The sequence below is a fragment of the Pleurodeles waltl genome, chromosome 4_2, assembly GCF_031143425.1.
Source record: "Pleurodeles waltl isolate 20211129_DDA chromosome 4_2, aPleWal1.hap1.20221129, whole genome shotgun sequence".
In the NCBI taxonomy this organism is placed as follows: Eukaryota; Metazoa; Chordata; class Amphibia; order Caudata; family Salamandridae; genus Pleurodeles; species Pleurodeles waltl.
The window spans coordinates 568,680,215-568,696,169 of NC_090443.1; the positions used below are offsets into that span (position 1 = coordinate 568,680,215).

The following is a 15,955-nucleotide window of genomic DNA, read 5'->3' on the forward strand; positions in this document are numbered from 1 at the left end:
TTCCTTGAAAATATTCCCATAGTTGATATATTTAAGGCAACTACATGGCTCGCTCCATACATGTTTATCAAGCACTAGTGTGTGGACGTTTTAGCATGTCAACAAGCAAAAGTTAGCCAAGCTGTTCTATGAACTCTTTCAGTCCTCTGCACAATCCTCTGACTTGCCACCGCTTAGGGGGGTACTGCTTTGTTGTCTCTGCCGAGCATGTGTATCTACAGCTACATGTGCCACAAATGAAATGTGTTACTTACCCTGTAAACATCTGTTTGTGGCATGTAGTGCTGTAGATGAACATGTGCCCTCCTTCCTTCCTAGAATTCTCTGGTTGTTGCAGATATCTTTCCCCTTTATTCCTTTTGCATGGCCAGCCATATATTCTTTTTCTATGCTCCATCTTCATCTTCACCCGCTGTGCGGAAAACAATCTAATAATGGAGACTGTGCCCATGCACATTAGCAATCAGAAGGAGACTCATTTCTTGATAGTCTTCTTCAAAATGCACACGTCTGAGTCCAACACTAGATGGCATGAGTACGTAGAGCATATGAACCTACAGCACTACATGCCACAGACAGATGCTACCAGTGTAAGTTACCTATTCCTTTTGGTGTCTTGGAGATCAGTAGCTTTGTGTATACATTCATTTAAAAAATAAAAAAAAAAAAAAAAATTATAGTAAACCTGCTAGCTGATTTTGTGACGACATTCAGGGTTGCCTGGTGAGCTTGGTAGCTATTGTGTGATGCAAAAATAGGAGTAACTTGGGAAAGAATGCTATATGTCATCAGTGTTTTCAGCACTCAAACTCCTAAATCGCCAAATTTTAAGTACATGCAGAAACCAAAACTGTTAATGAACTGTTCCTAGAATTCAAGTTGCATAATTTTCTTCTTCTATACCTATTTTCTCATAGCCATTCCTCGACATCCAATGCCATTTGCTGCCAAGAACATGTTTTATGATGAACGATGGAAAGAAAAGCAGGAGCGCGGGTTTACCTGGTGGTTAAATTTTATCCTTACTCCAGATGATCTGAAGGCTGACTCATTGCGAGGTAAGCAGCTTTTGCCATGTCGCAGGAATCGAGTTTCAAATAATTTTTTAGTTGTGACTTGTGTAATACGAATTAAGAATCCCCCATCTTGCAGTTCTGTGGGTGTTTTGCTACTTTTTTCTATCTTCATACAGATTTCATTATTGAGACTCGTTGCCTAAGGCAAGAGTTAGCTGTCAACATTAATGTACATTACTTAGCTGCATCTAAACTGTATTCCAATAACTAAGATTTTGGTTGTGTACTATATCCTGTTAATGTCTACTTGTTTGACCAGTGCCCTTGTGAAACAGAGCTTCAATTTTACAAACATATTGGGCTTACTTTATTGTCCCATGGTTCTTATCATTTGTTGTGTGACCCCAAAAAACGTTTGAAAAAAACAATATCGAATGCACACAGCTTTTAAGAGGAATTAAGCAAGGCAAACACAGATATGCAAAATAAATGGCTTCTTGGATCAGAAAAGCAGCATCAAACATGCAATGGGATGCAATGCTACCCCAACTGATTGCCAGTGGTTAGACATATTGCAAGTGTTCCTCCTACCACCTTTTGTGTGTTTGTTGTACCATCCTAAGTGGCAAACGTATACCCGTATGTGGGCACTGTGCTACTGGACCCAAGCTGCACCCATCTGACGATCCCCATCTAGGCGAAATCGGTCCTGAATTGCTTGTGTTACAGGTCAGGAAGGACTTGGCTTGGAAGTTTGGCCTGGACTGTTCCTGTTGGAGCAGGGTCAAGACTGATTTGCATATGTCTGATTCCATAGTAGGTGGCATTGTGGTCAAAAGAACGATGGATAGGAGTGCTATTCTGAGCATCTAGGTGTGGTCCGACTTGTTGCAAGCATTCCTCCCATTACTTTTTAGTGTGTTTCAGGCATGGAGGCTAACATTAGATAGGTATAAAGCCATGATTTAAGTCATTATTCAGTCCCTTGTGAGGACCTCTCCCTCCCCCACCCTCATTTCTTCCGAAAGCTGTCACTTTAGCACCTAGCTCTGAAGTAAGTGAGATCACGCCTGCAAGAATAGGCAATGGGTACTCCGGTTGTAGTCTTGACTTTTAAAACTTTCAGAATCTCCCTTCAAAGTCAGTAACTCAGTGAGCTACATGAGGTTACTGGAGGCGGTGAGGGGTGGGTGTATTCCCGGTACTTCAGCACGTAGAGGTCAAACATTTAAATCCATTAGAAGAGATAATATGTGCCAAAGTTGGAGGCCTCGTCTGGCATTGCTTCCTAATGAGTCGTTTCTCTGATTCCTGGCCGTCTTATTACCCGAAATACATTTATGCCTCCCTTCTGCCCATCCATAGTGCTATCTGCACTATCGTGACCCTCCAACATATTGTCCTATACCTCAATTCTATTAGCTCTCTCTTTCTTAATCACGATCATACAATACTATTCCACTTTCCTTTTATGCTGCAAATGTGCATCCAATGCAGCTTTCTCCGTCACTTACATGTGGACCCTGTTTGACCACCACATTCGATGACAAGTCTCCTTAAAACTGGCCGTATACTCTCAGATTTCTTATGAATGGAATCTGTGATAGAGTCCAAAGGCTTCCCAAATGGCCCGATTAGCTTGTTTTTAAACTCCCATCTAAATCCAAAATCAAATAATCTTCTGATGCGTGGCCTACAACTAACGTACATTTTCCACAAGAAACAATAAACAAAAATGTGTGCCAGTTAAATCTACAAATTGCCTAATACTCCAAAGTGTCTCCCTAAATATTAAAAACCTGTTTGCCTAAAATTGGCACCGCAGATGTTGCACATCACGTGTACATTAATCACTGAGGTAATTTCCTTTAGTGGCCACACAAATTGAGCACTCTTTAACCTCACCTGACTTAGAGAGGCTTCACCTTGCGCTGCCTGCACTCTCACCTGAAACCCAAGTTCATGCCTTGTTTGGGAGGAGCAAGCTGACCATATCACAAATCTACTCAAGCTTTGCCCGTTAATTTAAATGGAACAACGTCAGATAATCTGCAGTAGTCCAATATTAAGCAAATTCCCTAATTTTGTGAAAATCTTGATAGGAAAAATGACAAAAATAAAAACAAAATCATGCATCGAATCCTTTAAGAAATTATCTTCAAACACCAAATATTAGCATATTAATGTGACGCCTAAAACAAACGTTAGATTTGAGATCATAAACTCACATCCCAGCCATTTTAACACAGAGACAGATAAGTCAAACAATCTCATAATAACTTTCTAAGGTTTCAAAGCTACTCCTCTTTTTAGCAGCAACCGCAAACGAAGGAACTTGGCTGCACATTCTGCTGTTTTATCTCCTCGAAATTGTGCTAACATTCGAAATTCTTTTTTGTTGCTGCTGTGAAAGGGATGTAAGCAGAAGCAGTAAAGGATGTTGCATGATGCTAGCCTCCATGCCTTTGCTATTGCTATAAAATTGGTTATAATTTTAATTGAGTCAATGGGAAGAGGCTGTAAAAACCAGGAGCAGCATCTGGAGGCTAGTCTTGGAAGTCAAAATAATGCTTGTTTAGAAGAGGAAGGAGGGTTTGACAGGGCCAGAGCGCTTAAGAGTTTTTGCATGAAAGAAAAATAGGCATGGGGACTCTTATTGCCTATTTTGGGATTCATCAATTAGCTAATTGTAGCTTCAATATGGGGGGAGGGGAGAAGGGGCAATTGGAGATTACACTCCACCCTTCCTGAGTTTGTGCAGTTGGTGGATTCCTTAGAGTCTGCATAACATTTGACTAAGATGTGGGAGTAGTAGATGGCTGCAATGGAAATCTACAAGAAAGTGGATTATTATTTGTGGTGTTCAAGTGTCTTCCTCCAAGGATTAGTCCATAACTTGCCTTACGTCACTCAAATAACATACACCTGTTCTCAGTTCCTGGTAATGTGACACGAAGCAGTCAGGCTTAAATCAAAGGCAATGTGTAAAGTATTTATGCAGGCCATTCACACTAGGAAAAGTCACACAAAGCACAATAAAATTCCACAATCGATATAAAAAGAGAAGGAGAATCGTTTTTATTACCAAAATAAGACTAAAAAGACAAGACAACAAGTGGAACCAGACACATGAATTTTTAAAGATTCATATAAAAAGTGCTAAGAAGCACAAAATGCTAATGATAGTGCGTGGAAGCGGTAGACTGAGACATAGGTGCAATTTGAGTTACTTAGTTGTTTTTTCGGAGCTGGTTGGAGGCTTGACCTGGATGCAGTTGAAATTCAATCTGACACCGTCGAACTACTGGTCGAATACTTTATCCTGCAGGACTGACTGAAACTCATGAGGACAAGTTATTCAGAGGTCAAACTTCTAAGCTGACCAGGACCCCGGGGGAAGGCAGTGGAGACTCTGTGTTTCTGGCAGAGGCCCACAGCAAAGTCCAGTTCAGATATAATTGCCACTGGCCAGCTGGGTTTTTCCTGGGGAAAACCTCTTGTAGCTTCTTGTTGTCTTGTAGTCTCACTGGCCATTGGAGCCCACTTACTTTTTCTGAGTACAAGAGGGAGAGGATAGTCCTTCGGGTTACAGTCAGCAGGAACAGTTCTCTTCGGCAGGACCAGTTCTCTTCTGCAGGTCTAAAATATTCTGAGAAGGGATGGCTAAGGATCCAGCTTTCTGTGGTTCACCAGCATGTGGGTGGGGCAGTCCTTTACCACTGGGGTTAAAAACCAATGGATTAAAACTTACCAGGGGTAACCTGTAACCTTTTCAGCAGTTCTGTTTTCAATAAAAGATAGGGAAACCTTTATCCTCTTGTGCAGAGCCTGTGTGCCCACAGAGGTATGGCCAGGGTAACGAGCAGCCACACCCTGTGGTCTCTCAAAATTGGTTATGAAGGTAGCTTTCCTCCCACTGGGTTTTTGAAAACCGGACTGTGAGGTCAGAAGCTGTGGCTTTTCAAGTGTTGCCCAACATTTTTTTTTTTTTTTTGTGACAAGGCAGGCCCCTTTAAGTGTAATTAAGTTCCTGGGCCCACCCCAGCTGGTCTTCCTGCCAGAGGAAGAAAACACTTCCTTACTCCCAGGCCATTTTGTGTGCTCTGGGAGCAGTTTTCAAGCCTTTTACACTCCTAATTCTGGCAAAGGACAAGTTGGACAGTGGCTGGAGAGCGAAAGCAAACTAGCCTCCTACAGTTTCAGCTACAGTAAAAAGTAACGTTCTAAAAGTTACATTTCCCAATTATTTAATAAAAATCTGACTTGACTATTGGAATGGATTTTTATTAATTATGAAGCGGAGTCCTTGAATGGAGTCTGTAGATGGTACAGGCTAAGAATTATAGAGTAAACTGTATAATCTCTACTTTCACTTTTTCTGTGTGCCAGCTACAGCCTGATCAGTTACAATGTCATTTTAGGCCTAGTCACTGGGGGGGGGGGACATGCAGTTTCTAATGTTACACATACATCCTACTTTGTGGGCAGCAGGGTGCGTTTGGGTAGTCACTTATTTAGTATTAAAAATCGGGTTTTCGAACCGATCGTAAGGGGTGATTATGACGTGTGTATCAAAGTTCGGGTTGCAGCTGTCAGGCTACAAGGGTTAGGCCTGAAACCATGTTTTCACTGCCACTGTAGTGAATGGCACAGAAGTGGCTGCAGTTCACAAATAGCTTGTAACTTTCCATGCCATGACTTATAGGAAAGTTAAACGTTCCAATCACGTTCAAGCCAATTTCAACATGTTTTAGGGGCTAGATAAGTCCCATACACTGGGCACAGAATAGCAGTGTCCCAATGTGTACGTTCAAAATGACCAGCAGATGAGTTCCCCCCCCCCCAAAAATGAAAAACTGTTGTTGACCAACAAAAATTGGGGCACTCTGCAGAAAAACGTTCAGCAGTGTTGTCTCCAAACACCCTAAACCCCTTGTGGCATGTCGTTAATTCATTAAATGGAAAATAGCGAGACATGTACTACTGCAAGGAAAAGATCACTTTCCTTGATGTTCCATTTATGTTTCTCTTTGATCAGACTCCATCACTGCTTGCTTTGTAATTCATATTCTGCTGACTATATTCCGGCCAACAGAAATTTCTATTTGAGGCTGAAATACCTAAGCATAAATCAGGATTAATTTGTCATGCCATGTAAAACGCTCTTGCCTACTCTCTAACCCAACACACCGATTTACCCAGTTTGACTATTTTATGATCTGAGATGGGTGCTAATACTTTCCTTTTACTTGCCTATGTGTAATTAAGAGTGGTACAACATATTACTGAGCATCTAACTACACCCAGGATTGCCCTGCCTTTCTAGAAAATATAGAGTATGAAGATCCTCACTATTATGTGAATAAGTTGGCCATCCATGTTACAATGAGAAACATTGAGGGAAATGTGCATTTACTGCATTACAATAAGGAGTGTATAGAAATGTAAATCATGCTTTGAAATGTTTAATTCTTTTTTTTAATGTTGTAAGTGCATGTTTTAAGGATTTATTTGGAACACTAAATACCTTTCTGTTTAATCAGCGAATGCAGCTGCTGTGATTTTGGGTGCTGAAAACCATCATAAAGCCAGTGTACCAAAAGCACCCTCCAAGGAGGAAGTATCACTGAAGGCGTACACTGCCCGATGTCGGTTAAATCGACTTCGCCGTGCAGCTTGCCGTCTGTTCACGTCCGAAACTGTTGTTAAAGCCATTAAGAGACTGGAGATTGAAATCGAGGCAAAGCGTCTACTTGTCAGAAAGGATCGGCATCTCTGGAAAGATGTTGGTGAGAATACAAAGACCTTAGCAATTTTAATATTTTTTAAAGGTGCTAGCTTTGACTTTAGGTATGGTCAAGTCACCGACCCCATTGAAAGAGTGTTTTTCCGACTGTTAGCAACTTGTTCCCTGCTCGAGCAATCTACACAAAATACTCAAAGGATACATATATATGATTGTGTGGAACGTTGTGCTGCTTGGTCAAGGTGACAATGCAACAACAATGCTGATTTTAATTTGCCGTCTCACCACTGACCATAATTTAGCCTTTGGGCTTCTTAGTTTGTGGCATTGGTTTCCTATATTATATGTATATGGTGTGTGTGTGTGTGTGTGTGTGTGTGTGTGTGTGTGTGTGTGTATATATATATATATATATATATATATATATATATATAGAGAGAGAGAGAGAGAGAGAGATTTTGAGAACACTAAAAAAGAAACACTTAAGATTATCTTGTCGCACGAATTTGTGGTTCTTTTCACAATCGGAAATTTGAATCTGAGGTTGGAGTTTGAATAGCTAGGAGTAATTGACCATTTATCACCACAAAGCCACTTGCAGGTAATAAACTAGTACTAGTTAAGCAAACCTTTTTTCAGTTCAACATTTGCCTGTCCCAGAGAGCACAGCAGCAGTTCACAGAAGGTTGAATAGGATCTCCCTACTCTGATTATTTTACATCCACCATCGTGCAGTTGGTGGTAAGAAACTTGAAATGTGTCTCTGCTGTGTAAAAGTTCCTTGTCAGTCAGATATTTCTCTACATCAGACGTTAAGTTTAGCAAACCCTTGATGAGGATTTGTTTCCTGATAGGTCTTCAAAACTTCTATATTTGTATTAATGGGTGTCCTTAACATGAAAGTAACTCTGCATGGTGACTCTTGCATTTTTACTTCTATTGCTCACAAGCCCCATTTATTTTGGTTTATGGACTCGATGTGACAGGAATTTTGGGGGATTGGGTGTGGATAATTCTACACCTGGACTTTGGCTACTGTGTCCTATGCTAAAGATTCTCTGGTCTCCTATCTCTAGGTAGGGACTGCACCTGGATCTAACAGAAGGGTGGCTTTTGGACCAAGCGTGAGTTGCTATGTGGAGAAATTTGAACTATTTCTTAGTGCATGTCCTGATTCGCAGACATGGAGCTACACAACTTAAGATATTGATAAAAACTGCATGCTCACCTTGTGATTTTGTGATGTTGGTGAAGTTTCATTGATGGGCAGAATGAGATCTGTTACTAGGTAAAAAGTAAACAATTTATTATGTTTGTGGCACAATAATGTGAATGCCTGACACATGAATGCATGCTGGTACCTACTGCACAAGAATAACTGCTGGTGGATATTATATTTAAAAGAATATAATCATCATTCACACTTTGGCCGAAGAAACGCCCCTGATGGAAAACCCAAAGCCTTTTTTTTTCTTTTTTTCTCCAGAAGTGGGACTTTGAATTCCTATATTTAATTTCATTTCCATAGATCATACTGTCATATGAACAGTCTATGAGCTTTTCTGTGCAACCCATGACTAAAATGATGAAGATGATATTGATGGATGTTTTCAACTTGATGATTTAAATTTGATCTAAAGTTTGAACACAGGGAGGTGCAGTTATTTACTTCGAAACTTCGCAATCTAATGTGTGGAATACAGGTAGGAAAAATATATAGCTGTATGGCCCCTCAGACATAGGAACTGTCCAGTGTCTCTAATATTTAAAACTGTCCATAGTCTGGCATGTCATGAAGTGTGAAATTGCCTGTGTACCTACTGTGTAATTCTGCTCTCTGCCACCATTTTCTTTTGTCATTTCAGGAGAACGTCAGAAAGTGTTACACTGGCTTTTGTCTTACAATCCTCTTTGGCTGCGCATTGGATTAGAGGTATCATATTTTTGTTTCTTTAATTCTATACGTTTTCAATATATGAATTGCTACTCGCTTTTCTTTTAGTATTAAAATGTATAACTTGGCAGATGGAGAAGTGGGTGTCCTGATCTATTATCATAATATATCTGTTTTGGGGGTTTTTAGTGAATTTTTCTTTCCCTCTATGCACTTTACTAAATAGAACGTTTTCAGAATAGTATCTTGCTTATCTAACCAGTGTGTTGCATATCTTAATAGTTTTATTTTATTTTTTCATTATATTTATTTTATTTTGGAGTAACCTACTTAGTTTTTTAAGCAAGTAGCATCTCCAAATATTGAAGATAGCATAGGCTAAACTGAATGTAGTCAATACCCAACTGTCAGTGTTGTGTAGGTCATCTGGGAGAGCTGGAAATCCGAAGACTCTGGTCTCTGGTGGAATTCTGCATCCACATCAGTTTTTTGAAGTTGCGGATGATGTGCTTGGCTTTGAAAGTTTTCCTCTTGTCTAGTTCTGACTGACAGAAGTATTGCCGTTTTGTACTGAGGAAGGGCAGGTTGGGCTTGTGGCTTCTGTGCCAGGAAGCTCTGCGCCTCTGCAGCTGGCTGATTTTTCAATTCATCTCCCGGGTTGTAAAAAAAAAAAACTGCCATGATCTTTAAACACTATAGCAGATGGGCTCAGCTGGCATTCCATAGCCAATCTTGAATGGCAACTGCATTCGGAAGTAATGCAGGGCTTATTTGAGAGATTGGGGACCCTGGCTTGATCTTTTCACCACTGGAGAGATCAAGCAGTGTTCAGGCTTTTGTAAGTTGGAGTTCTCAAGGCAGTTGTCACTTGTCCTTTTGATTGGATCGGGGTTCTGGACTGTATGCCTTCCTGCCCAAAGTTCTGAAGATCTGGAAGGAACAGGTCCCGTCATCCTAGTGGTGTGGGATTGAGCCAGGAGGGAGTGGTACCCAGAACTTAATCTGTCATCCAATTTGACTGTCTTTTCGGGAGTATCTCGAGTCACAGCATCAGGGCAATGTGAGCCTGCACACCTTAAACATCCATGTGTGGTGTTTGAGTGGCGACAGATGACCCTCTGATTTTGCCCCCGTAGTAGTAAATGTCATTGTTCTTTGATGATCTTCCCACTATGTGCAACCCTCACAAATCCAGTTGCTTTTTTACTTTCCCCTTTATTACTAGCCTAGCAGGCCCTTGCTGTGGCAACAGTTAAAGGTTATTTGTCAGTCTTACTGTCTTTTTTTACGATTGGCTGGTCAGCCATCTCTGTTTAAATCACTAGTTGTGATAATTATTTGTGTGTGTGTATGTATGTATGTGTGTATATATATATATATATATATTTTTTTTTTTGGAAAAGGGCTAACCCGTATATTCCAGCTGAAATCCTTTGTGGTGTTCCTTTCTTACCTCAATCTGGTTCTCACACTGCACCCCATTCGAGTCAATGCATAGTTATCCTCTGTGGTTGCTCTTGTTGAAAACTGTGTCCCTCATTGCATGGTCAGATATCGGATTAAAACTGACGTTGATGCACTGAGGTGATGTGGTATTGTGGCTTGACGTCCCTTCTGGGGCCAGAAGAAACCAATGTGGAGCTGCATGTTGCCAAATCTCAGCGCAGGGGAATTGCTGAAAAATAAATCTTTAGATCCATTCTGGTACCTGATATTCACAAGATGAAGATTGAAAAAATTCCTAGCTAACATAAAGAAAAGTTTCAATTCTATTAAGGACATGGAGGTGAAGATTACACTTTACTTTACTCACTTTATTCAACCAGCAGCCAAGCCAAGATTAACACACAAACATCATTTCCCATGAGTAGTGGGGGGGGGGGGGGCACAAACCAGTAAACATCAACAACCAATCAAGTGTCCTTAATGCCCTTGTCGCTGTTGTCTCCTCCTCTTTCTTCCTGTGACTGAGATCAACAAAAGCCTGTCTTCATTTCTGTTTGGAACCATCAGAGCCTACATTAAAATGAAACACCCAATGACTCTTTGCCCATCATGGTCTTAAAAACATCATATGAGTCTTATGCTAAGCAACATTAGCAACAAAGTGATTGCAGACAATAACCAGTATTTATTTTCAATTTACATGCAATGCCTACCTTTAGGATGGGAAGATCCGAGGGAGGGGAGATGTACATGCCATAAAAAGGTGGGTTAATCCACGCCCCGTATCCTTAATAGAATTTAAACCTTCTGTTACGATAGCTACCAAATTTTTCACTCTATATCCAGACCGGTGGCAAGGATTACGCTAGTTTAAAGCTTTCCCACCACTGGCGATGCCTTATTTAGGGATAGGTTTGAAGTAGACTCTCTTAACCTAGTGTCTGAGGACCAATCTGCTGCATTGAGGAGGCCCTCCAGACGAGCTCAGAGGCAAAACGCTTTGGAGGCCATAGCTCCTCTGACTGAGCGAGATCTAAATATCTTGGTATCGATACTGGCCTCTTGCATTACCCAGTGAATCCATCTAGCAATGGTAGGGGAGGACACTACCTGGAAGGGTTTCCGAAGGGCAGTCAGCAATTGGGACTCCCCATGTGGGCGGATCTTGTCCATCATAACCTCATAGGTCGTACCAGAGACTACGCAAGAATTACATTTAGTTCTTCTAGAAATGTGAAACGTAACCCCTTTGGGGGTAAATACTCTACCGTTAATATCCAGAGGTCGAACATTCGAGACCCGTCTGCAAGACACTAGACATAACAAGGTAGCCAGGTTGGCTGACAGTTCCTTCCTAGACAGGTATGTGTTGGCCTGCCGTGATTGATATGGTTTAAAAAACCCTGTTGACGTCCCACAATGCTGACTATCTGGGTTCTTATGGAAGAGATAAGCGGATACCCCGCATCAGTTTCCGCACCAAGGGGTGTCCACCCATCCCCCCCACCCGCCACTGGGTGATCCCTGATCAGCACATGTCCAGCTGATATTGCGGACCTGAAAGTATTTTTTGACCAGTATGCTAGGCCCTCGGAGGCCAAAGAAGCCAAAAAATTCAAGCTGTGTACAACATCTGATCCCACCAAATCCAGGTCCTGTTGTGACACCTGCCAAACCATCAAGAAAGTGTTTACCGTAGTGTTAAATAGTGCTGTCTGCCATGCTTTGGAAAAGAGTAAGGCAGCTTGCTTCGAAATTCCTGGGATTGCCTGTAATCCTTCACATCATAAGTGAAAGAGCCCCTGTCATCACCAGAGGGTGAGGACTCCAACCTGGGTACCGGAGGAGATTTAGATGGAGGGGTAGAGGAATTGGAAAGTTCCAAGAAAGTTCCAGTAGAACCGGATACCAAGCTTGTGATTTCCAGATTGGCATCACCAGTACCAGGTCCTCCTGTTGGGTGGGGGGAGATGGGGCATATCCCTGTTCCAGTTGCCAGTCCTGCAGGAATGCGTCTGTGACGATTGACTCCGGGTCTGATCTCCAACTGAAATATCTGGGGACCTGATGATCCAGCCAAGACGGAAAGACTTTGATAGAGAAAGGACCCCAAAGGGCCTGAAGCACAATGAAGTCTCGTGTTACTCTGATGGCTGGAGTGTCAGTTGGCCACCTGGTTGGACTGTCCGGGAGGTGTTCTGCCATCACCAAAATCTTGTTTGCCGCACAGTACTCCCAAAAGGATCTCGCCAGGTCTGACAGGGCCTTGGAATGAGTGCCTCCCTAGTGGTTTATATACCGTACACCCGATACGTTGTCCATCTTCAGGCGGACACTTACTTTTATCCAACATATGACTGCCAATGAAACCTGCAAGAAGTTTGAGGCAATTGATGTGCATAGCCTGCTCTTGAGATGACCATAGTCCTCCAGTGGTCCACAGGTTGCTCCCCAACCCGATTTGATAACCAGGTCTGGGGATGAGCCGAAGATCACCCGGCCATTCCAGGCTTCCATATGAACGAGCCACCATTGGATCTCCTTGCATGCCTCCTGCGACAGAGGAACTATTTGGGAGTAGGTGGTTCCCTTCATGAGATGGACTTCTTTGAGGTGTTCCAGGGCCTGATAGTGTATCGGGCCTGGGAAGATGGACTGAATAGAAGAGGACAACAGGCCCACAATCCTGGTTATCTGTTGGAGAGAGGTGGAAGGTTTGAGCACAATTCTGCGCAGTTCGTGTCCGATCTTGTTGACTTTCTGGAAGGTAAGGTATAGAGTGGCTTAAACCGAATCCACCACAAATCCCAGGAATGCCAAGGATTGAGTCAGGGTAAAAATAGATTAAAAAAATTCCGTTTATGATGAAGCAGAGGGATTCCAGGAGGGATATAGCCAAACGCAGGTGTGACCCCAGAAGCACCATGGTGTGGAAGGTAGGCCGAAGGGGAGAGATGTGAATTCGAAGGATTGTCCCCCTTCACTTGAATTGGAGGATGCGGAGATAGGTGGGGCAAAGGTTGGGACCATTAGATAGGCGTCTTTCCGATCCAGGTGTACCATCGAATCATTGGGTTGAAGGATGTCTTGGAGGAGTTGGATCCCCTCCACCTTGAAGTGATGATAGACAAGCCACTTGATGAATTCCTTCGGGTTGATTACCGGCTGTTGACCACCATGGCACTTGTCCACCAGAAAAATATTGTTGATCAAACCTGTTGGGTGGGGAGTAGTTTCTACAGTTGCTCCCTTGTGCAAGAGGTTGGCCACCTCCGCGTCCACCAGAGCCATATCTTCGGCCGAAAACACTAAAGGAGGGGGGGACCTGCTTTGAGTAAGTGAGCCAAAAAACTCTGTGGAAACCTTGCACTGTTTGGAGTACCCACGCATCAGAGGTAAGAGTTTGCCAGTTGGACCGAAATCCCCCCCCCCCCCCCCCCCCCCCCCCAGCCTGTAAGGGAGTGTTAGTAGGTCACTCACCTTGGGAGTTTGGGGTGCCTCCAGGAGGCTTTGTGCCTGGGATAGGGCCTGGTTGGATGGAAGGACCCGAACTTGGAGGTATCTTTGTACTGTCCCCGCCTGCTTCACTGCCGACCAGATAGGCATACGTAAATCCTACAAAAGTCACCATCTATTGTTCCTCTGGCACATAGATGTCCTCCATGTCACTCATGGTGATTCCTTGATGAATGGCTAGTTAGGGAGCCACGCTTACCGGGGATATCAGTGTATGAGACCAGGCCTGGGTCACCAGGTAGTGTATAGAGGGTGGTAGTGTGGTGGGGGTAATCTCACAGGGCTAATAGCATGCGACACCTCACGCCCGTTGTTTACTGGGGCAGGATTCCGCCTAGGCAGGTGTCATTCAGACACATGAACGCTTCTAGTACAATGACCATATACCGACCCCTGTGACGAGAGCTCAGTTGGCCACACTGCTGCGATGTTCAGCATAATTCAAATTGCAGCACGCACCGACTGGTATTCCCGGCGTTGGAGTGCGAGTCGCGCTCGCATGGCGGTGCCCTCTTGACATCATAGAACCTCACCACTGTGGCCCCAGATGCGCTGAGGTGCGAGTAATAAACAGCAGCCGCAGAGGAGCAACAAGCGTTCCCGCAGTGGGGTACCTAAATTGGAAGAAAAGTGTTTTGCATAAAAACAAAACATAATCACAGTGACGGATATTAAATACAGAAACCACAGGCATGAAGGCCAAGGTACTTAGTTCAGCAGCAGGAGAAGCCAAGAAAGAGGAGGAGACAACAGCGACAAGGCACTTTGTTGCCATTAAGAACACTTGATTGGTTGTTGATGTTTACTGAATTATTTTTTCCCCAAGTACTGATGGGAAATGAAGTTTTTGTGTTAATCTTGGCTTGGCTGTTAGTTGAATTAAGTGAGGAAAGTAAAGATGAATCCTCACTTCAGGTCCTGACATAGAATTTACGATTAGGTTGTGTATCCAAAAGAAAGAACGTTAACAAAGGTAAGTAAATTGTTCCTAAATCATGTTTATTGTGATGGGTTCAGGATTGTGAGCTCGCTAAGGAGCTCTGTCGAAACTGGACATTTTCCATCATCATGGATGCAAGAAATATTTTTGTTAAATTGTACTAGAAAGGCCTTTGGCTTAATGTGAACCGCAACTGAACTTCCGCAAGGTTTATCCAGTCTGTTTTTTATGGGACCAGAATTACTAAAACATCAGTGAGATTTGCATAGGAAACAAGGAGCAAAGTCTAGTGAGATTCAGAATGCTGTGCTTTACTGTGACCAAGGCAGTCCTTGAGACAGTCTAGTGATGGAGCAAGGATGAAGGCAAACTATTGGTTCATATGAGTCATGTTTTAAGAAGACTAGGATTGAGACATGCTTTGTAGCTGATCAACAAGAGTGTGGAGGTTGAGTATAGTTGCGAAGTTATTGCTGTTCAACAGTTTTACCTTCGCCTTAAAGTCTTTCTTAGGGCATGAAATATTCAGGGGGAAGGGATGAACTCTGTAAAAGGCCATGGCACCACATGGCCTGATATCTCTGTATCACAGACCTATGGAAGCCTATAACTTTGCAATCGATAACTTTAAACTGGTAAGACAGAAAAATGAACGACCTAAGTCATATTTTTTGGGTGAGTTGCACCTTGTCCCAGTCCTCCAGAGGTTAAGTTTGAGTGAAGTGTCCACTTTCATAAAGCTCTTCCCTGGTGCTCCAGATAGCTCCCGAAGTCTTCAAGCAAGCATTCTTCAACACTGGACTCAATGTTAAGAATACCTCTCTGCACTTCCAGTCAGGACCGCAGACTGGTCTCCAGTTGCCATTGGTTTGCTAGATGTGTTTTACATGTGGATGCAGCTCTCTGTCCCTAGGATAATCCACAATCTCTTATTAATTAATTTCTCAGAATCAGACAAATCTGGAATGCAGTTAGTTCTTGGAGTCAACAAAATGTTGGTTCCTTATCCTTCGTCACAGATTTCAGTTCCATATTTTCAAGAGACCATTCTCAGCAGCTAGTCACCAGGCAAATGGAATTTTTACAATTGGTACACAATACCCTGGCTTTTACGTTACTGTGTTGTCACACAGATCCCGTAAGCCAGAGTTACTGTCCTGCAGAAATAAGCTCACAATGCCTTATTGTGCTGCAAATTTCTAAGATGGCAGCTTGGATCTTTGCTTAGAAACCATCCACTCTTCCCACAAACTCTTCTTAAGGTGAGGGGCAACTCTCCCCTCCTAAACGAAGTAAGGAAACATTGCATCCTTTCTGAATACTTCTACATCTATCTCCTTAGAAGATAGTCCCAAAACTCTAGAGGATCCTTTCCTTGAAAGGTATGCTATTGAAAT

General features: G+C 42.7%; 1 protein-coding gene across 1 annotated transcript in view; it reads left to right on the forward strand.

Annotated features, from left to right (window-relative positions):
* The window catches only part of ASPM (assembly factor for spindle microtubules), a 269,329-nt gene that overhangs the window by 51,965 nt on the left and 201,409 nt on the right, over nt 1–15,955 (forward strand). The window contains exons 6-8 of the mRNA XM_069232128.1: nt 918–1,058; nt 6,560–6,805; nt 8,628–8,695. Coding sequence (XP_069088229.1) covers nt 918–1,058; nt 6,560–6,805; nt 8,628–8,695 — 455 coding nt within the window. The remainder of the gene's footprint in view (nt 1–917; nt 1,059–6,559; nt 6,806–8,627; nt 8,696–15,955) is intronic.